Source organism: Thunnus thynnus, chromosome 1, assembly GCF_963924715.1.
Source record: "Thunnus thynnus chromosome 1, fThuThy2.1, whole genome shotgun sequence".
Classification (NCBI taxonomy): domain Eukaryota; kingdom Metazoa; phylum Chordata; class Actinopteri; order Scombriformes; family Scombridae; genus Thunnus; species Thunnus thynnus.
The window spans coordinates 17,888,027-17,915,032 of NC_089517.1; the positions used below are offsets into that span (position 1 = coordinate 17,888,027).

Here is a 27,006-nt window from a genome sequence, read left to right on the forward strand (position 1 = left end):
ATTAAATCACTGAGGGAGATGGTATAAAATTGATCTAGTAAGACAAGACAGGTCTGTTGATTTTATCTACAAAAAAGGTTAAGAATTTTTCACAATCCTCCACCAAAGATGAGGACATGCTGGAGGCTGGAGTTATTTAAGAGATGGGCAATAGATTCAAAAAGAAACCTGGGGTTGTGTTTTTTTGTGGTGATGAGATTATTGAAATAAGCAGTTCATGCATCCTCACGTTTTTTGATTCAGCAAGACCATCAAGTCTTTCATTTGAGTATAGTGGACAAGCAGTAATGTGGTTTTCCACCTACGCTCTGCTTGTCTACATTCTCTTTTCACAGAGCAGATGTCATCATTTATCCAGGGAGATGAATTGGTTTTAGAAGCTGATTTGGTCTTAAGAGGGGCAGCTGCTTCTAGAGCAGACACACACATATCATTAAAATGGTTAACCATGTCATCAAATGCGAGGATGATGACCCACCTTGATTCAACACGGAAAAAGTAGAAGAAAATGTGGCTATAGACTGACTGGTTAAAATGGTTGGATGTAAAAAAGTCTAAATTATTAAACCAATACATTTATGATGAGAAATAAAATCATCCAATTTTAGAGATCTAAGTGTCACGCTAATGGTGAAAACTAGGTCATGGGCCACAGTTATGGGTGAGACACTTTACATGTTGTAAAAAAAAAAATTCAAAGACTCAGTTACACTCATAAAACCACTTGCTGGGGCATTTGTTGCATCATCTACATGGAAATTAAAATCACCAACCATAATCACTTTATCATATATCAGCAATAAAATCAGAGAAGTCATAAAAAATTACTGTTCGGTTTTGGTGGACAGTAAATGACAATGCAACATACAGGAATAGTGCAGCTTATAAGAAACATGAGAGCCTCAAAGCTGCTAACTTTTTTGACAGTAACTTAACAGTAACTAGATAGCATTTAAAGTGATTTTTTAAACCACAGCTAGACCACCACCATGGCCATTTAGCCCAGGGGGTTAAAATAGCCAAAATTTGGGGGGCTCCAAAACTTGACAATATTTTCCTTCCTTCAGCCTGATTTCAGTTTAAGTTTCAGTTACTGGGACAAAATGAAGTCATTTATGACTAATGTCTTATTAGAGAGATACCTAACATTTAACAGCCTAAATTTGATAAAGGGAACATTAACGTCAGGAATGTTCAGGAGCAGAGTTATAAAAGGGGGCGTAACCAGATTAGAACAGGTTTTGCATTCTGCATTATAGCGTTTGTATCATCAATTATTGATTATAACTGGGATGATAGAGAGGCTCTCTGGATTATCATGAGAATTATTAGGGCTGTAGGAGGAGTGGGTGGTGAAGAGGTCACTGGGGACAAGGAAGAGTGATCAGTGACCGGTGTGCATGGATATATTATAAGAGTAATATATTTTTTTTACAGTCTATGAGAGTAGTCCAGAGCTGTTGTGGAGTGAATAACAGTCAGTGATGTGAAGCTGTAGTAACTGAATGAAAAATGTTTGCTGAAAGTGCACTTGTGCCATGGAAGCTGGGGTGGATACCATTTCTGCTGAGGTGCAATGTCTTATCTTGTTCTGTTAAGAAAATTGACTGGATATAAATAGCATAAGATTGTGTCATTAAAAGTATAATGGAAGGATGAAATGTCTAATGAGTTTCTCCTAAAAGATACTTTAAGTTGTAGATGCATTTTGGCAACGGAGTACAGACTCAGCTATTTTTAAATTAATTGTTTTAAACAAATGACTTTTGATGCCAAGTACCCTGGATATGTGAGGGAAGGTACTTTGTCTAAGGAGTTTTTGCCAAATGGACCCATCCCGAGAAGGTTTGTGCTATAGATTGAAGATGTAAAGAATGTGTCATCAGTTTTAAAACTGCTGAGTGCAGATGGATTTTGAGTAAAGGTGGCATGAGTTGTCCTGAGCTATATTTAAGTCCAAGTGTAGGTGCAGTCTATGAGTGTACAGTAGGTCTGATAGGGATCAGATTCTACTGTTGAGCCTTATAGAGGTGCCATGGGTCAAATGAAACAGCATGGATGGGTGGTGTCTGTTTGATAACACCAATGACACACCTTGGACCGGTCTCACAAAGCAGTTGTCCAGTTAACTACTTAAGTAACATCTGCTTTTCGTCATCATTATCATCTTATTTGAAATGCTTATTCATTTATATGGTTTAAGATCAGTTTTGCTTTTAACTACTCCATGATATTTGTGAAATCTGTGATCACTGCCCAACTGAGGACAGGGAGGATCACTAAAATCTCTGTGTTCAATTTAACAACACCTACTCAAATTATAATGCAGTTATGACTTATTTGTAGCCCTGGATATGAATTATTATGGGGTTAAATATACTAAAATGCTGTTCTGTGTAGTTATTAACCTACACCTTTATAGATTCACTTTTTCATTATGTATCCAAACAGATATAGTGAGTAAGTTTATATGTGTCCTGATATTTAGTCCTATAATATTTGTTAATATGCTCTCAAGGGTAAATCCCACATATTCTTAGATGGTACTTATGTGTCTGGCAGGTAGATGAAAAGTTTTGTTCTGACAAGTTCAAAGGTCAAATCTAGTATTCAAAAGCCACTAAATCATCAACTACTCCTACCCCTCCTCTTGATTTCTTCTATTTTTGTACATATCTCATACCTAATTGTTTCAGATCTTCAAACAAAATTTAACATAAAACAAAGGCAACCTGAGTAATCAGAATCAGAACCAGGTTTACTACCAAATAGGTTTGCACATACAAGGAATTTGCCTTGGTGTTGTTGTGCATAACAGTCAAAAATAATTAAATTTATAAATTAAGTAGTCCTAAATAATATAAAAAAGAAAGAAAGAAATTTACAAAGAAAAAATGTCAGAAATATTCTATGTGAGAAGAGCTAATACAGGTTTAATAATGATGATAATAATACAAGTTATGTTAATGTACTGTGCGATGTTAGATCAAAGATCACAGATGTGCAAAGATTATGAGATTTATAACGTGCAATGTCCATAGGTGGGATAGAGTAAACACAATATACAGTTTTTAAATGATAATTTTATTTAGTGAAGCAGAAAAGCTATCCAACACCAGCTTGGCTTGTGTGAATAGTAAAAGTCGGAAAAACAATAATTGCCCTACTGTACAACACAATAATTTTATAACTGGATGTTGAGTTAAATATTTACCCTGTACTTTCCCATTCAACTAACACCAAACGTGTCTGTGAGTTCATACCTGTGGCTGTACCATAGACTGTGTATATGTATATATATATATATATATATATATATATATATATATATATATATATATATACAGTCTATGGAGCTAGTGGAACTGATAATTCTGCTCTTTCTGCTTCTCACACGAGCATGAAGACTTCATGAATTGATACCAACCTATAAATAAACATAAAAACACATACGTCATACACACACAAAAAAAGGCCCTGAGGTGTGGTTTTGCATTTTTTGCACCCCACACATGCACATGGATACAGCCATACCCATAAATGTAGGCCTCAAACGTCGGTACTGACATTGTCATTATTATCATCTTCAAAATGATACAAAAAAAACAAAAACAACACATCAAATATTCATCAACACATTTTTATTAAAGAGTAGAATGAGATAATATGTTATTAAAAGTTCTGGTTTTAGTGAGTCCCCAGATACCATGCAGCTTCAATGTATTAAAACTTTATATACAGTCTATGGTTCATACCTGTGCTAAAGGACTATCAGACTTGTTGGAGAGCACAACATCTGTTAGAGACAGTATATGTATATGAATATGTCATTATGATGTCCAACCACCAGAGGGAAACAAAGTCTCTACCCCCGAGTCACATGTCAGAAGCAAAGAAGAATTACTTCCGAAAGTCACTGAAAGATTTCCTGGAGTGCTAACGTTAGCTTGCTGCTAGGTTAGCATTACCACTGTATTTACAAGTGAGCCGTTAGCTTAGTTAGTTTTCTCACCGTTGCCATGAATTGACACCGAACTGTCGAAGCCCCTTCAGTTAAACATCTCGGTGGGTAAAACATTCAATGGAATACACATAACGTTAGAAAATAATTGTCATCATTTTCCGTAATTTTCTAACGTTTATTAACGCCAGCTAACGTAAGTAGGCTAACTTAGCATGAATGTTAGCTGTTGTTTGCCAAGTTAGCTTCCTGGTTAACGTTTATTTAAGAGGAAATAGCCACTCTCGTCGCTGTTTTGGCAGTTTATCTAGAAAATTAGCCAAAATAAGTTGTTCTGTTTTTTTTCCTCACGTTGTGGTCAAAGTTTATGGTTTCGGGTGACATTGGTTTAACAGTAGCTAAGGGTAAGTTAGCATATTAACCTTACTGTCAAATGTAGCTATCATATTAACGACAAGTTGTTGTGACAGACATCAAGAATCTCTTCGATTTAAGAGGACCAGTGACTGTATTTATCATACAGGGTAACGTTTTCAGATATTGTTTTGACTGGTACTTGAGGCTAATGTAGACTACTTTATTGTATATAAACAGTACATGAAGCTGTCACTTATCTCAGCTCTGTCTTAATAGTGGCTGGTTGGACAGAGAGGAGTCAGGCATGTATGCCTCTGGTAAATACACTTCGCGGGGGCCAGCTCTTATCCCACGGATGAAAACCAAACACCGCATATACTACATCACCCTCTTCTCCGTGGTGCTGCTTGGACTCATCGCCACTGGGATGTTTCAGTTCTGGCCTCACTCCATTGAGTCCACAGCTGACTGGACCCTGGATAAACGCAGTGTTCATGATGCACCTCTGATCCGCCTCCCTGTCTCCAGTCCCATTCCTGAGAGGGGTGACCTCAGCTGTCGTATGCACACCTGCTTTGATGTGTACAGATGTGGCTACAATCCCAAGAACCGAATCAAGGTACTTGCCTTTCAGATCTACCTTCTCATTGGTCCCTGAGTGGTTCTTGGTTGAAATTATGACCCAGTGTTGAAATTGTTGCTTTTGTAGGTTTACATCTACCCTCTGCAGAGGTTTGTGGATGAACTGGGGGTTCCCATCAGCAGCACGGGACTGTCACGAGAATACAATGATCTTCTTAGTGCCATCTCTGACAGTGACTTTTACACGGATGATGTCACTAGGGCTTGTCTTTTTATCCCATCTATCGATGTGCTGAATCAGAACTCCCTGCGTATCAGAGAGACTGCCCAGGCACTAGCAATGCTACCCAGGTAACGTTTACTCAAATCCTAGTCATGAAATTAATTCATATCTTTAATCTGTTGTAATCACAACAGGTAGTAGAGTTTTACTGCTTTGTCAATGTCAGTTGCAGTCAGGCACTCTGCAGTTATTCCCCTTTATGAAATTATTTTTCTCAAATTGCTCTCATATCTGTGCAGTTATCATTTTTGTTAAGGCTCAAGTGTAGATCCTGATTGTTTTATTACCAAGTAATCTATTGATATTTATATTAATAGAGTAATCACTCAGTTTATGTCAGAAAAAAGACCAGATAACTTCTTAAGTTACATAAGACACCAGAGCCCAAAATGATGGCTTAAATTTCTCTAGATGTGACCAACATCCAAAACCTAAAATATATTCAGTTTACAATGTTACAATGAAAAAGAGAAAAGCAAATAAATCTTCACATTTTTGTCTCTATAAAAGTGAATGTTTTATGTTTTAATATTTCACAATTGTTTACACCATTAATTGATCAGCAAAACTGCCATTATTCCCTTATCTTTAATCAGCCTATCATTCTAGCACTAATCCAGTGTATGTTTTTGTAGGTGGGACAAAGGAATGAATCATCTACTTTTCAACATGCTACCTGGAGGCCCTCCAGACTACAATACTGCTTTGGATGTGCCCAGAGACAGGTAGCTACATCTTCTAAAGCCATTTGTGTAACATAAGAATGGGTCTATTATAATCAGCATCATGGTTCAAAAAATTGGAGAAATCTGAAATTAACAGTAATGTTTCACTTCTGCAATATTCTAGCATGTTAAAATGATACAGTGGAATTAATTACATACATTGCTGTGTTGAACGTAAATGTGTAGAACAAAAACAGACAGCAGATGTCATACAGCAGGTAACCCAGATATTTATGGCTTTAAAATTATCTAATGAATAGATAAATAATGCACTGCTACAAAGTTGTAGATACAGAACGAAACGATAAATCATTTCTTGTTTATGTACATCCCTTTTTTTGTTTCCTGTTTTTTTTGTTGTTTTTTTTATAGCTCCTTTGTAGTCAGATGAGACAGACATAAATTTTCATAGAACAATGGATCACACAACCTCAAGTACAATTGTCCATTATCTGTACTCACCCACATGTGTTATGATCATTTTAAGAAGATGAAAGAGATACTTACAAGTAGTTAGAATATACTATAACATATTTTCAAGAGGCCTTGAGGATATGTTTCAAAGCTGGTGGTATTTACCAGCAAAGAGCCCTGTGTGTTTCTCAAAATGTCCTGGGGGCTAGAGTGATGGTTGTAAGAGGTTGGGTTTATGAATACACAGCCTTGAGACAATGAGCACTATCTTTAGCTGTAAAGAATTTCCTGGGCTCATCCAGCTGGAGTCCATTTGGCATGGAGCCTCATCAGAACCAGGTGTGGGTGACTGTCAGTGTGTTTCCACTTTATATTCACCTTGCCTGAGAGTAGAACAGAATCCAAAATACTTTTTTATCACCTAGACATTTGAACGATATGGGTTCTGTTAACTATGCCAATCGCCAAGCCTTGTTTGATGTTACTTCATGTCTCACATCAGGATTGTTGATAAATAATTACTCATAGGAAGCAAAAAGATGAATGAGTGAACTTGTCTGTTCCTGTTCCTGTTCCTGTTGAAATCCACAGCGTGTTGAAGCACTTTCACAGTCCAGGCCTTTTCTGTTTGTTTCAGAGCACTGCTGGCTGGTGGTGGTTTCTCTACATGGACCTACAGACAAGGTTATGATGTCAGCATCCCAGTTTACAGCCCCCTCTCTGCTGATGTTGAGCTGCCCGAGAGACAGCCTGGGTGAGCTCATTTCACTCTTAAACTCTCATTATCTTGTCACTAATTTTATTAATCAGCAACTTGTCTACAAGCAGCGATTCGCTGGAACATAATAATGTGACACCTAGAATACATACCTGAATAAAATGAAAGAAGTTTTTTCTTTGTTGTTTGTTTGTTTTTTTACTTTTAGGTTAGTCTTGATTAAGGAGTTATACATTCAGCAAAAAAGTATGACTTGATAACTAGCTGCATATCTCCTGTCTTCATTCCCCCAGGCCCCGGCGCTACTTTATTCTGTCTTCTCAGACTGCCATTCACCGAGAGTACCGTGCTGAACTCGAACGCTTGAAGGAAGAAAATGGAGAGGCATTGCTCCTTCTGGACAAGTGTAGCAATCTCTCTCAGGGAGCTGCCTCTGCACGAAAACGCTGCTACAAGGGGCAGGTGTATGACTACCCACAGATCCTGCAGGTGGGAAGCACAGCTGTGTGAAAAGATCAATTTTTGAATGTCAAGATGCATCATCGTTGTTTACAGCACTACTTTCTTAAATTTTACGACTAAAAATCTAATCTGTTATTTTCATATATTCATATTTTTTTCCATCCCAAATCCTGATGTTTGTACTACCAACAGTTTCTGTGTGGATAAGGGTTAATAGAGTTGTGCTTAATACTGGAATCTGGTGTGTGTTTGTACAATGAAAAATCACATGTCCCAATAACAGTTTCCTCATGATGCATCTCTGCAGGAATCATCATTTTGTGTGGTTTTGAGGGGGGCACGTTTGGGTCAGGCTGCCCTCAGTGATGTGCTGCAGGCTGGTTGTGTCCCTGTCATCCTTGCTGACTCCTACATTCTGCCGTTCTCTGAAGTACTTGACTGGAAAAGGTCTGTTTAAGTCAATGAATTGTTGAAAAACAAGTAAATGGCATTTACTGTCTAGCTCAATTAAGGTCACTTATCTTATGTTCATGGTTTTGCACAGGGCGTCTGTGGTTATTCCAGAGGAGAAGCTTTCTGAAATGTACACCATCCTAAAGAGCATTCCTCACAGACAAGTGGAAGAGATGCAGAGACAGGTACTGATCTCAGTGTCTAGCTGAAAAGAAAACATTTCTTGACAGAACATATTTAAATGCCTTTCATTCAGGTGTAGTTCAAGTACTCAGAGAACCCCCAGACTGACATGTTGGTCAGAGGGGTAGAGCACTTGCATGTCATGTCTGAGATGTTTCTGTGCCTTAATCAACCAACCAATCAAGCCTATGAAAGCCAAAACAAATTTTCTGTGATGCACGAAAGACAGACAGTTGGATATTACCCTAATTTTTTTCTAAGTTTGAATTCCCTCCTCCTTTGCTCAGTCTACATTTTTAAAAAGCCTCCAGAAGTCTCAACTATGTTGATTTTAGCTCAACTGAAATGATGGAAGACGGCTCACTCTTTCCTTCCATTTGATAGCTGTATTGAGCCACAATAAACAAAAGTGGAAGCAGCTAGGGGAGAAGTGTACAAGTTCAGCTGCTCCTCATTGCCTTGTATCAACTCTAGTCCATTTACCAATTATACTGGCCAAACAGACATTTTAGGCCAAAGACTCAGAGACGGCTTGAGGTTGGATTACACTAGACAAGCTCTACAACGTGGCTTGCTCATGAAGAGGGGGCATTCTGCTGTGTATAGCTCACAGTTAACTTAGTAGCGTATATCTGTACTCTTTTGCTTTTTCTGATGGTCTATATACATGTCAGTAGGCTGCATGCCTATTCTTGTCTGAAACATTCCTCTATTGAAGTTATTTTATTATCAGTTTTGTGGAACTAAACATAAACCCATATTTAGCATTTTGTGAGCTCTTGGTCACACTAAACCCACTCTGTACTGTTCAATGCACATAGTCATGGTTATAGAGAAAATCATATTATTCTACCCTCTTCAGTTCAGTTCAGTAAACCGTTTTTAAAAAACACAATGAGCAGGGTTGGTATCTCAATCCCCTGCTCCTCCTGTCCACATGCCAAAGTGTCCTTGATCAAGACACTGAACTGAATTAGTACAAAAGGTCCATCCTGTCCAGGATATGTGTAATGTTATACTCTTTTACATGCGTACATCTCGAAACATTTCTCTCTTTCTGTTAGTAAGAATAGATTTTTAGTGCTGAGAGAGAGATCGATTCCTAGTTATTTGCAGAAAGCTCACACTGAATTTGTTGTGGTTGAGCTGGTTGAGTGTATTTCATAAGTTTTACCAGCAGAGGGCTCAGTAGTCTTTGCTTTGATAGTGTTTGTATGTCTGTGTTCCCACATAGTCTAACCTTTGCGCTTACAAATGTAAAACTAAGAATCGACGGTGCATACTTACCTCAAAGACATTACCATACAATTTGGACCACTCACAACTAATTTCTGTGGTACAGTTTAAGATTTTGTCAACATAATTTATAGTTAGTCCTTATAAGAGTCAGAGTCCAGAAAACAGAAATGTGTGATATATCTTCAGGTTGCAAAAAACAGAGCTTCTTCAAAGTCTGTGATTGTTGAGAGAAGGTTTTGTAGGGAGAAGACAAAATTAATTAACCAAAACTTATTAATATGAGCTTTTCTGGGTAGAGAGAAGTAATGTCCTCAAATAAGTATTCATTTCTATTTATTAGTTGTCATGGTGGTAAGGTTTGTGTGTTTTACCTTATACAAATATATTGTTAACTTGCAAGGCAGCTGGATTCCTGAGATCATGCGAGAATCTATCTTGTCAGGCTTCAAGCTATGTGCTTGTGTCCGAACTGGTGGTTCGGACCAATCAGTGTCCTGTGAGGACTCTCTTGTGATCTTGTGATCTTTTGATCTCGCGAATCCAGCTGCCTTGCAAGGTAAGACGGTGATAGACAGATGGTTCATCAAATCATTGCTCTTTACCCAAACAGTTTCCAAGGACAACTTCTCAGATGGTTCTGTGAACAGAACATTTGGTTAACTTAAGTGACAAGTCTTATTGGAGACCAGGTCAAACTGTGGTAAACTACTGTTGAGCTTTAATTAGTAGTCAGCAGACTCATTTCAGACAACAGAGCTCATTTTCAAATTTGAGCTGATGTAATAGCCTTCATTTAGCTCACATTTTAAAAGATCACATACTACACAGCTGCAAGATGTTAACAGTGTTCAAGTGAGGCCACTGAGCCAATGTTTTGCGTACTGACTCCCATGAGCCTGGTTGGGTCATACTTTCAGAATAGGACACAAACACTGCAGACCTTTATTAGATTAGCACAGCCAAATCAACTCTGTTATTAAATTACAATATATATGCGAGATGGGAGTTCTACTTTCTCCTTCTCCCTTCCTCTATTTTTTCCTTTGTATTCAGCTTAAACCCTGCAACAAGGCTTGCCTTTTTTACAGTCTGTTGATCCTACCTGTCTTCTTAACTTTGATGTAGCCTCTCATACACTGTATGTAGCCTATGTAGCCTTCCCAGCTCTCCACCTTGCAGAACAAACACTGGCTGCAGCTGATTTATAGAGTATGTCAAGTCAGTCTACTCTCCCCTGCCTTATATACCGCCTCTTCGGTCCAGTCTTTTTTTTTTTTATGTGCAGCCCCCTATACATAACTGAACAGTCAGACAGGATGATGACAGGAGGTCAGTGATTGCAGATTTGATCTCCTTGAACTATCAGCTGAGGTTTGCCACCAGATCCTATGCATTCTTTCAAACACTCATTCCTTCAATTTCACAGCCCAAAGTTAAACTTGAAGGCGTTGAGTTGGAACAAAAGAGAGCACAGTGCTGTCCCAAGGTGTCCCTGGTGTAACTCTGCAAAATATCGTGAGTCAAAAAGAATACAGGCGTGAGTTCAGTTGTCTGAAATCCAGGAAACTACGGGGCTCACTAGTACCAAGGCTGTGTTATCTCACATGAAGCCTGCTGGTCTGCAGTTGTTGTCTTCTGGACCAAAAAGTCCTACTAGTTTTATTTACACCTGGGAGACCAGGTAGTCATAATAATTAGCAAGCCGTGTGTGTATGAGTGGGGTCCACAATTTACTTTTTCGATTACCTGCTATGATGGCTGGTAGATGAAAAAATTTACCGGCCAGACAAATTGCTTTTTACTATTGCAATTTGCCATTATTGCTATTTAGCATGTCATCTTGGTCTCATATGCGATTCTCAATCAATATTATATTAGTGTGCAGTAATAATATTAGTAACACTAACTGTACACAGAAATATAACTGTTTCAACACTAAAGGGTCACACATTTGATTGATAAATTCAGTGGTATTCACCTTTAAGTGCAGGAAGGCTCATTTATTAAAGAGTTTGATGAATTAACAATAACAAGTAAAGAGTAATAAGTTAAGAGTATTAGTAGTAATATTTTTTATTCTGTGGTTTCATGTTCAGTCCTCTTGGAGTTGTTCTTTGACTTGTTCTTGGAGCACCTGAATCATTTTATCGCCACCTCTCGAATTTCCTCGATGGCAGTGTCTGCGGATGAGACAAGGAGGGGGCACTTGCATTGGCCACGGCAGCAGTGGTGTCTTCCGCCTGAAGTTCTTTTTCTTTGCTGGCGGCTCCACTCCTGCAATAAATCTCCACATAGCTAGCAGTGTTTGTTTCAACTGCCCGGATGACAGCAACAAGTACCTCATGTACTGTAACCAAAAATCACATGGTTTGACGATTGAAGCAGTTACGTATTACGCATGACACACATAGCACGGCAGATCTAGCAGATTGAAGTGACAGCAAACCAGCAGCTTTCTCCAGCGCGTGTAGGAAATTCATTTTTTCCTACCGGTGAGAGTGGCGGACAGCCTCCATAATTTACTCTCCAAAGAATAAATTCACCCGCATTTGGCGCCTGGCGGGTGTTAATTTTGGACTCTGTGTATGAGTGTGTAGAAATGTTTTGATCACAGTTAAAAGTAAAGTGCTAATAAATCTCGAGCAAAAGAATATTCCCAGTGAGCATCTCACATGATTGAAACAGAAATGGTTTTGCTGCTGTTTCTGATTACGTCAAAAACACTAATGATTGCCCGGTTCTGTCCACAGCTCACTGGCTACCAGTTCTGGTGTATAGGTAGAATAATCTGTCAGGCACTTGACAACTTTCACTGAGTTAAACAAAGTGATGCAGACTTCTGTACTCTAAACTGTTTCTAATTGTGACTTTGACTAACGATTTTAAACAACAAAAACAGAGTAGAGAGAACAAAAAAAGAGCTGAAGCTGCTGATCTGGAAGGAAATGAGAATATTAAGTTTAAACCAAACATTACATGTGATGACTGTTCTGCTTGACTTACAGAGGAATATCTTATTGGACCTGACCGTCTTTGGATTGTTTGTTCTATATCTCATTTTTAGCAGCAGGTTAACAATTTGCTTACATTATGATTAGTTTTGTTTTTATGGGTGAAATAAATTGTGGTTAGCTCATGGCAGGTCTTTGTTCGTCAGTAGATCAAACACAAAGGAAGTGTAGATTATGGTTCTAGACTGGATGCAATCCAAAGGTGGAGTAGGGGTCTCTCTTCCTCTCTTGCAACGCTGTCTCTTCTTCCCTGCTCATAAAAATTTCTGCAGGCGCTGGGAGAGGGTGGAGGATGGTGGGAGGGGCCCCAGGGCCAGCACAGTTTGCTTTCTGCCTCCTACCAGTCGGAAAAGAAACTTTCATCACTGGCTGATTTATGGGCCGTTGGGATTCCCCTCTGAGATTAGAAAGTCTTTTTGGATTCTCCTCACCCCTCTATGAAAATAAAAGCTGTTTTTGAGTTGTTGCACGATGCTACATACCATATCATGGTAACCATTAACACACACACTGGTGCATTATTGGAGGTGGACAAGACACACAAATATTCACATCCTCTACCCCGGAAATGTGGGTCATTGAGGAGCTGGTGGGGTGGAGTCAGGTCAGTGTAGCACAGTGTCTCCTGGCAGGAGACAGTGTTGTTTGAAGCTTCATTAACTCTTATAGGGTTCTCTCGCCTCTGAACTGTACCTTGAAGTGTCTTAATAGAAAAGGGGCAAAGGGACAGGACCTGCAGGAGGCAAGGAGACCAGACACATTTGTCATCCTCTGTAGATTTACTCAAGACTGATCAGTTCATTGTAACCTTCACATTTTATATAAATGCACAGCCATGAAAAAGAGTTTGTTGTTGTTTCATAACATAAACAAAACACATTTAAAGCAGGTATTCTTATTCATATTTTCGATCATGGCTGAAAAAACTTTGTGAAGCAAACTTAAAATGAGTGCAGTTGGGAGTTCGGTATTCTGGCCGATGTGATAACATTAAGATATGGGTTGAGAGTTCAGTTATCATTGAAGTCTGCTTTTCACATCAGAGATCTGTTGAAGTAAAACAGACACAGTCAAAAGAGATTTCAGAGAACTTCAGAAGAAGCATTGTTGAAGGTCATGAGGCTGAAGAAGGCTGCAAAACTGTCTTTAAAGACTTGGACAGGAGGGAAAAATCTGGATTTTACAGTTATGACTTCACACTGATGTTATCTTCTATCATAATGGCCGTTATCCATAGCATAAAAAATGCTCTGTTTTATAAACAATACCAACATGTCCACAATTTAACAATTAATATTAAGTTTTAATGAAATAATGAAATCTTGTTTGACTTAAAGGTCCAGTGTGTAGAATTTAGTGGCATCTAGATGAATGGATTTGGCAGAAATGGAATATAATATTCATAAGTATGTTTTAATAAGTGTATAATACCATGAAAATAGCAACTGTTGTGTTTTTGTTACCTTAGAATGAGCCCTTTATATCTGCATAGGGAGTGGGTCATCTTCGTGTTGCACTGCCATGATTCTACAGTAGCTCAGAACAGACAAACCAAACATTGGCTCTGGAGAGGGCCTTTCGCATATTTCACAAGTTTCGGGGCCACCGTAGGTTGTCCAACACAGGTTGGAGGGGGGGGGGGGGTCGTATTCATTTGGTTGCAATCTGAACCTGGACCTTTAATGTCAATCATTGGAGTCCATATAAACAGTTATTGTTTTCAGCACAGACATAAAAATTAAAATTGCTCTGTTACACATTCATTAACATTACCTTTATGATGACTAATTCCGGGAACAACAACGGGATTTTCTTACACCTATATGCAGCATATTTTGAGTATGAAAAGAGTGTCACTTTTCATACATGTGTCTTTATTCATCAGTCAGTGCAAAAATCTAATTCTGAACCTCTATTGTCTACATCTGTAAAGTGAATATTTCAGAAAGTTGTTAAGAACACATGTGTTCTTTTGCTTTTTTGTTTTGTTTTGTTTTGTTTTTTGGGTTTGCATGGGTACATTTTAAGAACTTTGTTCCATTTGTCCATAGGCACGCTGGTTCTGGGAGGCCTACTTCAGCTCCATGAAGGCGATTGGCTTGACAACGCTGCAGATCATCAATGACCGCATCTACCCATATGCTGCACGTTCTTATGAGCAGTGGAACAATCCACCTGTAGTGGTATGTAATTGTAGACTTGAAGTATTTTTTACTTTTGAGATAATCTCTCATTATTGTGACCTAACTTTCAATATTTGTCTTTCAGAAGTGTCCAATATTTATCAATTAAAGTATCCTAAAGGCTGCTCCCTTCCAACATACAGCTATATTCTGTAGAGTATGTGTAGTTGTACTCCTAGAAGTTTTCCCAGCATTCAGAATGCCACCCGTCCAGAAAGGAGCTTTGACTATACAGACCCTCACAGTGCCACATAAGCCTCCCCACTCTCCTGTGCCTTGTAAATCAAAGCCTCCATGGCAGAGTGACAGTAGATGCCTTCCTTCTTTCTGAAGCACCACACATGCAGAGCTTCACAGTTTGGTATACACCCAACTGGCTCTGAGGCAGCGAGTTTGTGTCAGCAGTTCGGCGCTAGGAGGATGCCTCCATTGTGGTGAAAAATAAGTTCCTGCATGTCTGAGTCACTGTGTTTGTAGAGAGTACTCTGGATGTGAAGAATAGTGAGTGAGTGTGTGTGTGTGTGTGTGTGTTTAGCATCTCTGCGGTTATGGGAGTTTGTGGTTGCAGACAGCTTGGCTGTGCGACCATCTCTTAGGAGTTGTTAATCAGCCCAGTCTGATCTAGAGTCTCCTCTATCTTCAGCCTGTGGGGTAGAGGCGCATGCATGTGAGAATATGTCTGTTGATGCTGCATACGAGTGTCTGCGAGTATCATTATAAGCAGACACACTCAAATGCTAATATAAGAGAGGTGATAGTCACAATCAGGTTGTGTTGGTGTAAACAAGCTGACAGGTGTTGTAATTATTTGGGAATCCAGTGCTGCTCAAATCCATACAGTTATGCAGGATTAATGGGTTTCCAGACAGGCAGCTGCTCAGTCTGGACCACGTTTGACCTGTTTTCCTCTGAACAGGTAGCTTGTTAATTAGCATTTACACTTGACTTTGCTCTATCATGTCAAAATGTTTGGTCCAACCCTTAGCGTAATATATTAGCATCACTCAGGTCTCAAAGTTTGTGGAGACCTGGAGGTTAATTGTGTCGGGGTGCCATTCCTGCCTTAGATGGGAGATGAAGTGTTTTTTTTTTTTTCTTGATGGATTCAGTGAATGGATGGTGAGAAGGACTTGAACAGAGCACTAAATAAATCAGGCTGAGATCCCCCCCACCCCCACCCCCACCCCACCTCCTGTAGTCTTCAGGCTGGTAATTGAAAGCACATTTCCCAGAATTGCTGGTGCCTTTTAGAAGGGGGTTTTCAGAATAAAGGACAAGCTGCTTTTTGTGAAGGAGTTGTAGGTAGTGGCAAAGTTGTAAGGTTGAGGCATCTCAGACTTTTAAATTTGCCAGCATTTTAAAACTGTGTTTTGGCCATCAATGAACCATCTGGAGTGAATGAAGTCTTATTCAGCATTGATCACTGTCTAGTTACAGTGCAGTGCAGTCCAAAAGTATTTGTACAGGTTTAATTTGAGTCCGTAGAATTCTTTCCTTTCAATCTTTTGACTGGACTGAAATCCAGTTTGCTGAAATGGAACCAAAATAATAAATAAAATGTTACTGTTCTCATACTTGTAGACGTTTATGTATCTTGTGTTGCAAGTTTGTTGTTTGCCTTAAGCAATAAATTGAGAGATTAGATCAGATGTAACACTGCTGTTTATCTGCACCTGTGCATATCAGTAATATATATAATATTTGTGATTTTAAAGTTGGATGTAAAAACTTGTTTCAGTGAGAATGTCTCTGGACAGATGAAGCCATTTTGAATACTTGGCGGTTCTTCATTTTATCTTGCTTTTAATCTAGGTACCTTTTGAGGGTTTTCAAGTGTCTCAGATAAATGAAGAACCACTCAGCAGTTCAAATAACCAAATAAGTATAAAAAAAGACTAATCAACTCCTTCAGATTTGTTGGTGACATATTTAGCTGTGGCTTTCTTTTCATCTAATTCACTCAATTTGACAAATGACTTAAGTGGTCTCTGCCTCTTTTATTCTGTTTTTAATGCATCTGTGCTGCGTATATGCGTTAGTTTAATTATTTCCCTCTCTGCTTGTTTGACAATGTGAGAACGACCACGAGGAAGTTTCCACTTGCCAGTAAAGTGACTTTTTATTGGTTGAGGAGTGACAGATGTCGTGTAAAAGGCAGTGGCTGTGTCTCTGTTGACAGACTTGTGTTGATGCTGTGGAAGGAGCCACTGTGTGTTTGTGGCCACCTGGGACCAGAGGAAAAACAAACTTTATTTGTACTTCAAGAAGCCCTCAAATTTATTGTGTTAGATCTGCTCTCTTGGCCCTTCTCAGACTGAGAATTGTCACTGTAACCATGGGTGGAACATTTTAGGAGGCTGATAAGTATGGGCTGTCTTTTTATTTTAAATGAGAGTTTGAAAGAATTAAAAAGTAACACCAAATGTAAGTTTTAAAAAAGCGCACCAAAAATTAAGTTCTCGTTACTTTATTCCCGGCTAATGCTAGTTGTCCAATCTGAATGACTTTTAGTAATTTAAAGTATTTAGCACACACATATAGCATTAGAAACCTCTCATTTGGCTTCCTTACTTTAAAAGTGTCACTTGACCTAAGCTGGAGTCAGTGGGGCTCACAGGGGGTTTACAGGCCATTTTAATGGGGAGCAATGAAAGAAAAGTCACTATTCACTACCTGGCAGTGTTCCTCACCTTTTCTGCTTCTACTTCCCTGTCCCACTCTTTTTCTCTCCTGGGTCCCAGAAGAGTTTCACCCATCATAGTAACACCAAAAGACCTGTATACATATGAGAATAGCCAGCCAGTCCTGTTTGAAAACTCCTCTCTGTTTTTTTCTTTGTCATGAACTGCTGCTTCTGTAAAGTTTACGTGGCATTCTGGGCCAATGTCTGACTGGAAGTTTTTGGCATTCTTTGCTCTGCCTCTATTAGCCCCCGAGAGACATTATTGGATGATTCTTGCTCCATAATAAAAACCATCATGTGGAAATTATTGCAGGTGACCTCATTGTCCAGTGAAGCACTGTTATAGTGCATTAAATCATGGAAAATGTGACAGATGAGGGTGACACAGAAGACACGAAGCTAAACTTTACAGTAGTTTTCAATAGAAATGAAAAAGATGTGTGAGGCTTAATCTGCTCATATTTGTCTTTGTTTTCTGTCTTGTGTAGAAGTGGTCCAGTGTGAACAGCCCTCTGTTCTTGCCACTTATCCCACCAAGGGCACCTGGGTTCACAGCAGTGGTGCTCACTTACGACCGCGTTGAGAGTCTCTTCCGGGTCATCACAGAAATCTCCAAGGTGCCTAGCTTGGCTAAGCTGCTGGTTGTGTGGAATAACCAGAATAAGAGTCCTCCTGAGGGTGAGTATAACCATGCACAGATTCTTACCAAAATAAGAAAGTTCATGATGCTTTTTAGAAGATGAAGTTGTGTATATATAGCCAGTAGCCAGTTTATCAGGTACACATAGCTAAAACTAATGTGTCTAATAACCTGTAGTGTCACTTCTGCTACTAAAGTAAGGTGACATTGAGTGTTAATTGAGTGATTTACTAATTTGTGCTCACAAATTTTTTTTTTCCCTCTGTGACACCTGCTCGGCTCTATAAAAATTGTTATAAAAATGTGTAACAAGTTGTGAGTAGGGGTGTTGATGCCACAGTGGTTTTTAAGTCCCAAAGTGGGGCCTCTGATGTATAACAGATGAGTGATAATAGAAAGAGCAGCCAAGCCTCATCTCTTCAGAATAAATGCTGTCAGGACATGTTGAACGCTTGAGCCACAGCTCTCTGGCTTTCTGTTTTACAGAGAGTGAAGAGAGTGTAGAGTAGCTTGGCAACCCTCAAACAGAACACAAGTAACAGAATAACAAGTGATAGCTGAACAACTGAGATGTTTTTATTATGCACATTACTCAGCACAACAACAAGCATAATGTATTTTTGTACCAAGACAACCTAAAGAAGACATCAGCAGGTCTCAGTCATGACTGACCAGCAGGTATTATTTACATCTGTTTCTTCTGTCTATCACGGTTGTTACTTTATCAGTTTAAGTCCATTGGAGATGTGTCAGAGTAAGCTCGTATTAGTCATTATTTATTGCACCTTGCGCTCTAATCGTTTGCCTTAATATGACAATTAAGTATACAACTGTTAACCCGTGCCTTTACCCCACTGACGGCTTAACTCAGATAAAGTCCGTTCTTGACCAGGAATTAAATCGGTCCTGCCGCTGTAAGAGTTGGCTAACGTAATGAAGAAGTGAGACGACTTTGAAGTGCTCCCTCGTGGCTGTGAGTTGCCGTTTCATTAGAGGCGTCAGCGGCGCCTGGCTGGAGCTTTGTGACCCATTAGAATTAACAAGGGGCCATTGACGGGTCAGACTCATGGGGCTCAGTCCAATATGAGAGAAGATTTCTTTCTCATTCACACCGAGCCTTGATCAGATGTGTTTACAGGCTGCTGTTTTTGCTTCGACCCATGTTTCTTATTTTATAAGAAGATGCTGACCAAGGATAAAAATGTTTTTGTACACAGTCCAGTATTATTGCTTTTTCTGTTTTTGAGTCAGAAGATCGTATTTTGTAACAGGTTTAAATGTCATTATTCTTATCAAATTGTCTTGACTTGCTTTCAGTGCTTATTCTTATAAAGGATCTTTTTTTTAGCAGGATAACAGTGCTGCAGTACCTTTACAGCAGCTATGAATAACTGCCAAACAGCCAATAAGCCAAAGCTTTTTCTTCAGAACATGGGATTTATTTTGTCACTTCTTGTTTACAATTTTAAAAAGTCACAGAGGAGTAAATAAGTTATATGTAGGTTTTACAGTGTGTGCATCTTGACTCATGCCAAGGTGAGGCTGAATTTAGATAATAACCTATAATTCCCCCACTCCTACTGTCTCTTTCCAGCTTTGGAAATGGAAGAAGGGCTGACAGGAACATGGACAGAGTGAAATAAGAAACTCTGGGCATTTAACATAGCAGTTTCCCGACAATAGCTTTTGACAGGAGTCCTCAGACGTGGTTAGGCGGACCTAGAGCTCCTCTTATGGTCTGCCAGGCCCCAGTTACACCATTAATGAGGGGACACATTCTGTGTGATCCGTCTGTGCCATAGTCCGTGCCATGGACACTGCCCAAGGTCTTTGAAATATTCCCCTGAAAAAACACTTTGTTGATTTGCCTCATGAAGAATTGTAGTGTGGTTACATTTGCACGTGCTTGAGGTTAGCGCAGCGATACGAGCCATTGAGTGAAGTTAAACTCCCAGAGCACTGTTTTCCACTGCCAGGACAGACTTCAAATATCTGTCAGTGGTGAATGACATCATAAATCTTCACCCATCTTCAGGCACTGATAGTAGCCATATTTATTATTTTTTTCAGTTTCTACAGAATGTATGAAAAAAGTGAACTATACTGTCCAATACTATATACTGTGTACAACAGTTAATTTCTTTATCAATTAATCTGCCAAGTTTTTTTCTTTAGATTAATTAGTTAAATCATGAAATGTCATAAAATTGTGAAAATTGCTCATCACAATTTTTCCAGAGCCCAAGGTGATGCCTTCACTCAGCTTGTTTTGCTAACCCACCAGGCCAAAATCTGAAGATAGTCAATAAACTATCATTTAAGGCAAATAAAAACAGGAATTCTTCACATTTGAAAAGCTTGAACCAGCAAATTTGGGGCATTTTTGCTTGAAAAATGGTTTAAACAATTAATTGATTTCCAATTCATTTTGTGTACATTGACTAGTCAATTAGTTGACTCACCATTTCAGCTCTATATCTGTGTAAAAAGCTAGAAATATAATGGCTCTTCTGTTGTTGTTTTCCTCTTGGCAGAGTCTCTTTGGCCAAAGATTGGTGTTCCCCTCAAAGTTGTACGAACAAAAGAGAACAAGCTGAGTAACCGTTTTTTCCCCTACGACGAGATCGAGACAGAAGCTGTGCTGGCAATCGATGATGACATCATCATGCTGACATCTGATGAACTGCAGTTTGGCTATGAGGTGAGGGGGAAAAAAAGACCTTAACCTTGACTATACTTTCCCATCTTTCCCCTGATGGCATGTAATGCAGGGAACCATTTCAAGTTGATCCCAGAGTTTAAAGTCATTCAGGGAGATTACAGTCTCATTCTCCACTAGTGGGGATTTGACTGCCCGCTGGTTGTGTTTGATGTGTGAAGAATGATGACAGGTCTAGAGCTGATGCTTTCCATGCCATACCTGGCCAGCCCCACTTAGCCCGGCACACTCACCTGAATGCATTTAGAAGCCATTTAATAAAATTGTGCTCAGTTTAAGGATAATTACATTCAATTAGAGGCAGGATACCGTAGAGGAGCTGTCTGTCTGACTAGATGACAGTGCCTCTTGGTTTCTGTCGAGCAAAAATATTCAGCCAAGCTTCTTCTGTCTGAAAATATATTTTTATTTGACTCTCAGAAGAGATTTTTGGCTCAGACAGAGATATTTGGAAACTTAAGATTGATTTCATAATTCTTAAAGGGGTACTCCAGCAATTCAATATTTTCTTCCATAAATTTGGAGGATTGAAGAGAGAGAGATTTTTAAAAGAATGGTCAAAATGATGGGTTTAGTGGTACACAAAATTCACGGTTCAGTACGATTTCCATAGAGCAGAAAAAAGGTAAAAAAATAACATTTGGGGCTTTTATTTTGAAAAATGTAAACATCCAACAATAGCTCATTGGCCAAAACTATTTCTGAAAAAGTTTTGTTGTGCTGCAGTGGAAACTATTACTGAAACAGTTTAGTTTTGCTGCAATGGAAAAAACAACCTTTCTGTTTCTTGCAAAGGACACCTGCTGACAACTGTTTTATGCTGATTTATGGTCTAACTATATAAAAGGTGGTTGAAACTAACCTCACCTCCAGCAATTACAACAGTAACATGGTGCTTACACACTGTTGCTTCATTATTAATTATCTAATGATGTCATATATAACAATTAATACAGTATAATAATAAATTTAAAGCCATGTTAAAAGTCAATCTTACTGAGAATTGTAATTGCCTTATTTGAGCTGGATTCAGTCTCTTCCTTGTTTGTATTCCCTATCTGTAGTGTTTTATTCCTCCTTAAACTGTAACTGACGTGCTGTCTTGGCCAAGTCTCCCTTGGAAAAGAGATTTCAATCTCAAGGGACCTCCGCGTTAAATAAAAAAATATCAGTCAGAGGGACCAAACCACTACTTTCGCTTTCATACTTTTTAACTACATTTTTCTCTCTCTGAAGTGGTTCTTATGACGTGCTGTCTGACCACGTCAGAAATCAATGTTTTTATTGTTGTTCTCAACGGCTTCACTCAAACGCTCAGTGAAAAGCCGACTGTCACAGAGACGGGAGGGGGGGGGGGCGTGGTATTGTTTCACTACGTAGATAACAGAGCATATTTTAATAATAGTGTTGCACACAGTCAGTGTTAGGGGTCTGTCGTTTGTCATTCTGACGGCAGCGACACTAAAGGGTAACCAGGGTAACCAGGCTACCTTGGCTAAGCTGGCTAGCATAGACCCATGAGCATGATTTTGGTGCACTGTCATAACATTCTGGGTGGAAGAATTATTGCTGCGCATGTCAGACTAAGTGGATTATTAAACTATTTTGACAGTAATTATTTGGGTTGCAGAAAGTACTTTTCGTATGACTGCATTCACTGGACCGCAACGTCCGTACTATGATGGTTCAGGACGAATATATAAACCATTAGACCCCAAGTCAAAATCTAAGCAGAAGCTGAGGTATCCTGACTTTTAGTCCCTAGGATGGGTCAAACTCCAAAAACACTGAAAAAAAAAATCCTCCCATAATACAACATAATAGCATCTCTTTTAAAATCCTCCCTGATTGGTAAACATGATGTTTTTCAAATTCCTCACCCCCATAATACAACTGTTTTTGCAGGCTGAATAGTATTCCGTAAGGTGTGTAAATTGGTCTTAATGTGCAAAAATGGTGGGGTGCCCCTTTAAATTCTGTTTTAAATAGCCTAGAGACTGGATCCTAATATGAATCTTTTGGTGTAAGCCTGCACTTCTCACTTTGGTTCAATTCAGCTCAATCTGTCTTCTTTCCTGCCACTTGCTCCAGGTATGGAGGGAGTTCCCAGACAGGCTGGTGGGCTACCCAGGCCGGCTGCATCTCTGGGACCATGAAATGGGGAAGTGGAAGTATGAGTCAGAGTGGACCAACGAGGTCTCCATGGTTCTGACGGGAGCTGCCTTTTACCACAAGGTGACCTGGAAATGCCTGGCTGAAATTGAGTAGTTTTGGTTGCTTGATCTCTGCCTCTCACACAAGTTTCCCTGAAAGTTACTCATAGATGTTTGAACTTTAGCTTAGTAATGGAAAGGAAATTGTACATTTATAACTGGAAATCAAATGAAATATGAAGTTTGCAGAAAGGATTACAGTGTTTCCTGTAGGCCCTTGATTTTGGGAATGTGAAGGATCGGATTGTAGGCAAGAAGGTTACAGTGATAGACGAGCAGTGTGTCATAGGTAGGGCAAGGTTATCTGACTTCTACTTAAAAGCTCACACACTCACTTAAGTTCAAAGCAAATTCTAGAGCAGTGATTCCTCCTACATACTCTTGGGTCATCCAGTCAAACTGTCTGCATTATTGTACATAATGAATCTGCAGTATATATCTATATTATACCAAATGATCATTTGTTATTGTCAATCTGCTTCCATTCCAGTACTTCAACTATTTGTACACGTACAAGATGCCAGGAGACATCAAGAACTGGGTGGATGCTCATATGAACTGTGAGGATATTGCCATGAACTTTCTGGTGGCTAACATCACAGGCAAAGCCCCCATAAAGGTACATTCATATCACTGACTGGTGTGGGTGCTTTAAACTTGCAGGGGGAGGATGAAGCCTGACAGAGCGGACCAGCATCTCTGGGTCTGATCAGTTCTCACCCTTCTACTTCACTGCCTCTCCCCCTCCCCGTCACACTGACTTTGCCCAGGTGCAGGGGCCCGAGCTAAAGCCCAGCCTTAACCTCCCTTATCTGGGTGTCACTCACTGGCACTCCCCCTCCGAGTATGTTTTCCTAAGCTTACCGGAGCTCACGCACACCCTGCCATCAAATCACAAGCTGCACACTTCCCCACGCCTGCACCCGCACTCCCACCTCCTACCATATCTTAAACAGGTTCCTTCAGAAAACACTCACCCCGACTGTCTTCTTCTCTCTTCTTTCCTCTTCTACACACACAATACATTCACAGGTCGAGCGTTGGGTGCAGGCATGTGGCAGAGTGTAGATGTGATGGAGGTTAGACAGAGGAAAGCCATACATCATCAGTCTACTGATGAGAATTCAGACAATTTCCCCCCGCTGTGAATGAGTTCTTGTAGGATGTCACAGACTTATATCACCAGACTGGACAGTTTATTAGCGTCTGTCTGGGCTGTTGAGGTTTGACAAACGGTTAAACTGAACTGACGTTACTTTTGTTTAGGTGACCCCCAGGAAAAAGTTCAAGTGTCCTGAGTGTACTGCCATAGATGGACTGTCCCTGGATCAGACACACATGGTGGAGAGGTACAATTTTTTTTCTCTCTTTCTTTTTTTCCCCTTGGATGAGCACAGTAGAATCTTTTTTTTTTTAATTTTTTGTTTTCATGCATGTGTACAAATTGCAACTGGAAATTTCTTGTTTTCCAGTTTTTGTGACCGAAGTGTTATGCAAATTGTAGACTTTGCAAGAATGCACCTGTATTACTTTTTCAGTAGGTAGTCAGCTCGTTGTTTGTTTTTATTTCTAAGATATCCAGGAATTTCTTGGTTTATTTTAAATATTTTTAAAAAATCCAACATTAGGCTGAAATTGAGATTTTAAAAACACCATTTTCAGTGCAAATACTGTTCTTTAACCATTTGTTGTTGTTTTTTTCACTTTCATCATATTCTGTTATGTGTTGCTCATAGCACAAACACTTGTGAACTGCAGTGAACAGTGTCTTCTTTCAGCAGTAAACATAACCTGTGTGTGCATGGGACATCAGATTTGTATGAAACACAGTTGATGAAACCTTAGATGGGAAACTCAGCTGATCAGAGTCAGTTCAGTTCAGAGTTAAGCTTGTGCATGGTGAATGAAAAAAGCCATCATCAATGGAGCTCTGATAGTACGATTCACTATGGCAACAGGTAAATAAAAGGCAGAGTCTTTGAGATATTAATTCATGTGTATGTGGACGGTGCACATTTATCTTAAAAAAAAACAAAAAAAAAACACTTTCTGGAATACACCCCAGATCTGCTTGTTTGCAACAACATTTATCAGTGAAACAAAGTCAAAAGTTTGGTACTCTGTGGTGCCACAGTTTTGTATGTTGTGTGCTGTTCAAAAATACTTTACAAGAAATAAAACAGAAATCAATGATTGGATATAGCCACTCTATGCCAGTAAACATGTAAAAATGTAGAAATAAAATAGAATAAAAAATACTTAGGAAAGATTGAAAAATTTAAACTCATTCACATCCATGTATATGATTAGCAAGTATTGCTAAATGGTTGTGACCTGCTTTTGAAGTAAATGCATTTTGTTTTCCTCCCTAGATCTGAGTGCATCAACAAGTTTGCGTCAGTTTTTGGGACAATGCCTCTGAAGGTGGTGGAGCACCGTGCAGACCCAGTTCTCTATAAAGACGACTTCCCAGAGAAGCTCAAGAGCTTCCCCAACATCGGCAGCCTCTGACCAGCCTGTAACAGATGTTTGGACCTCGTCACAGCCTCAACACATTTTCCACCATCACTGTCATCTTTTCTACCAGGACATCAATATTCAGACTGAAGTGGTACATGCTCCTGTCACTTCCCAGTTTAGTTTACATTCACCTTTCCATTAATTTGTTAATTTGGTTTAAAGTTAACAAAAAAAATAAATAAAAACTCATTTCCAACACTAATCTACACACTAATGTTACATGAGCGGTTGCTGGAGTGTTCCCCTGAGTCTGAGATTTGATGGATAGACTGACCGACTGGAGGCTTGTGGTTCCTCACTGTTGCTGTTTTGGAGCTGGAAACTTTGAGCTCCAGCTGCTCTGGAATCAGTGTATACAGTGTATATATACATATATATATATTTTGCAGCAGTGCTGTATAATAGTCATAATTTATGATGCTATAACAAGGATTTTTTTTTTCAAAGACAGACATGGACCTGAATCTTTTGGTTGTACTATATGAAAAGAAAAAGTAATAAATGTTTGATTTACATGATATATAGTTAATCATTCAGCGACATATCTATGTAGGCTTTATCAAAAGTGATATAATACAAAACATGGTGGCCAGCAGATGATGTGCAGTAAATGGTTCTCGTAAATTCAGTTTTACACAATCTGATTGGACCATTAGACAAAGCTGGTATCATAAATCTAATATTTAGAGTAGCTGGCCATTTAAACTTTAAAGAAAAATGTTGCTGAGCTACTGGACCATCCTGAATTGTAAGTTAATATTGCTGGGGCAAGTCTTTCTTTATATTTATACATAAAAAAGCAACAAAGAGTTGATTTATGCATATGAACACTGCATAAGAGTAATTATTTGTTTGCCATGCATTTGAAATCATACTGTATCAATAGACAAATCTATGTTTTTCAAACAGTGTATAAAGCAACTTTGATGCCTGGTCTTTTTTTTTTTTTTTTTTTTACCATTTTATTGTAGCTGTTACATGTGTGTATTTATATCCTTTTGTGTCCCCATCATCACTAGCTGTCAAAGCTCCAGTAAGTAGGATATAACATGGAGAGCAATGCAGTCTACGATGTTAACATTGCCTTGTGATGTTTTTATTTGCCTTTTTTATTTTCATAAGGTCAATGAAATTGTTTTAAATTTTGTTTTTGACTGATTTTATGTATCTATGACTTTTTAATACATGATAAATAAAGACCACACTAAAGTGTGTCAGTTTTAAGGGTTTTTTTTTTATCCCATATATACTGTATGTATATACTATGTGAGTGAGGTGCTGAGGTTTACACTGTGACCATCCAGAGTCAACCCTCCGTGACACGGCACATCCACTGTTCCCTCCAGCCTGTCACCTGTTGTTAATATACGCTGCCTAATCCACCCTGTTCAATGTCAGCAGTACAAAAGGGCGCAGTTCGTATTTTTGTCAACTTCAATTAGTGTGATACTCTTGCGGGTTGTGCGATCTCATTTCAGCACTCGTGTCCCTTCAAAGGGACTGAAATGCACAGGGATTTCTGAATGTGATGACAGGGATGACAATATTTTGGCAGGATGGTGCAAAGCAATAAGACGCTGTAAATTCATAGTTTTTTAAACAACAGCAGACAACTGTATTCACACGTTGCGGCTAATCAGTGTCTTGAGCTGATTACTTG

The 27,006-nt window shown here is 39.1% G+C and overlaps 1 protein-coding gene across 1 annotated transcript; it reads left to right on the forward strand.

Moving 5' to 3' along the window:
* The first annotated feature begins 3,898 nt into the window (after positions 1 to 3,898).
* On the forward strand, positions 3,899 to 26,558 carry ext2 (exostosin glycosyltransferase 2). The gene is made up of 15 exons (XM_067588023.1): positions 3,899 to 4,065; positions 4,595 to 4,937; positions 5,028 to 5,251; positions 5,819 to 5,908; positions 6,960 to 7,076; positions 7,334 to 7,529; positions 7,810 to 7,949; positions 8,047 to 8,140; positions 14,440 to 14,571; positions 17,743 to 17,932; positions 20,429 to 20,595; positions 22,705 to 22,848; positions 23,317 to 23,445; positions 24,093 to 24,175; positions 25,199 to 26,558. The coding sequence occupies exons 2-15, from the start codon at positions 4,623 to 4,625 to the stop codon at positions 25,335 to 25,337; spliced, it is 2,160 nt and encodes a 719-aa protein (XP_067444124.1). The 5' UTR covers positions 3,899 to 4,065; positions 4,595 to 4,622; the 3' UTR covers positions 25,338 to 26,558.
* Positions 26,559 to 27,006: the final 448 nt, after the last annotated feature.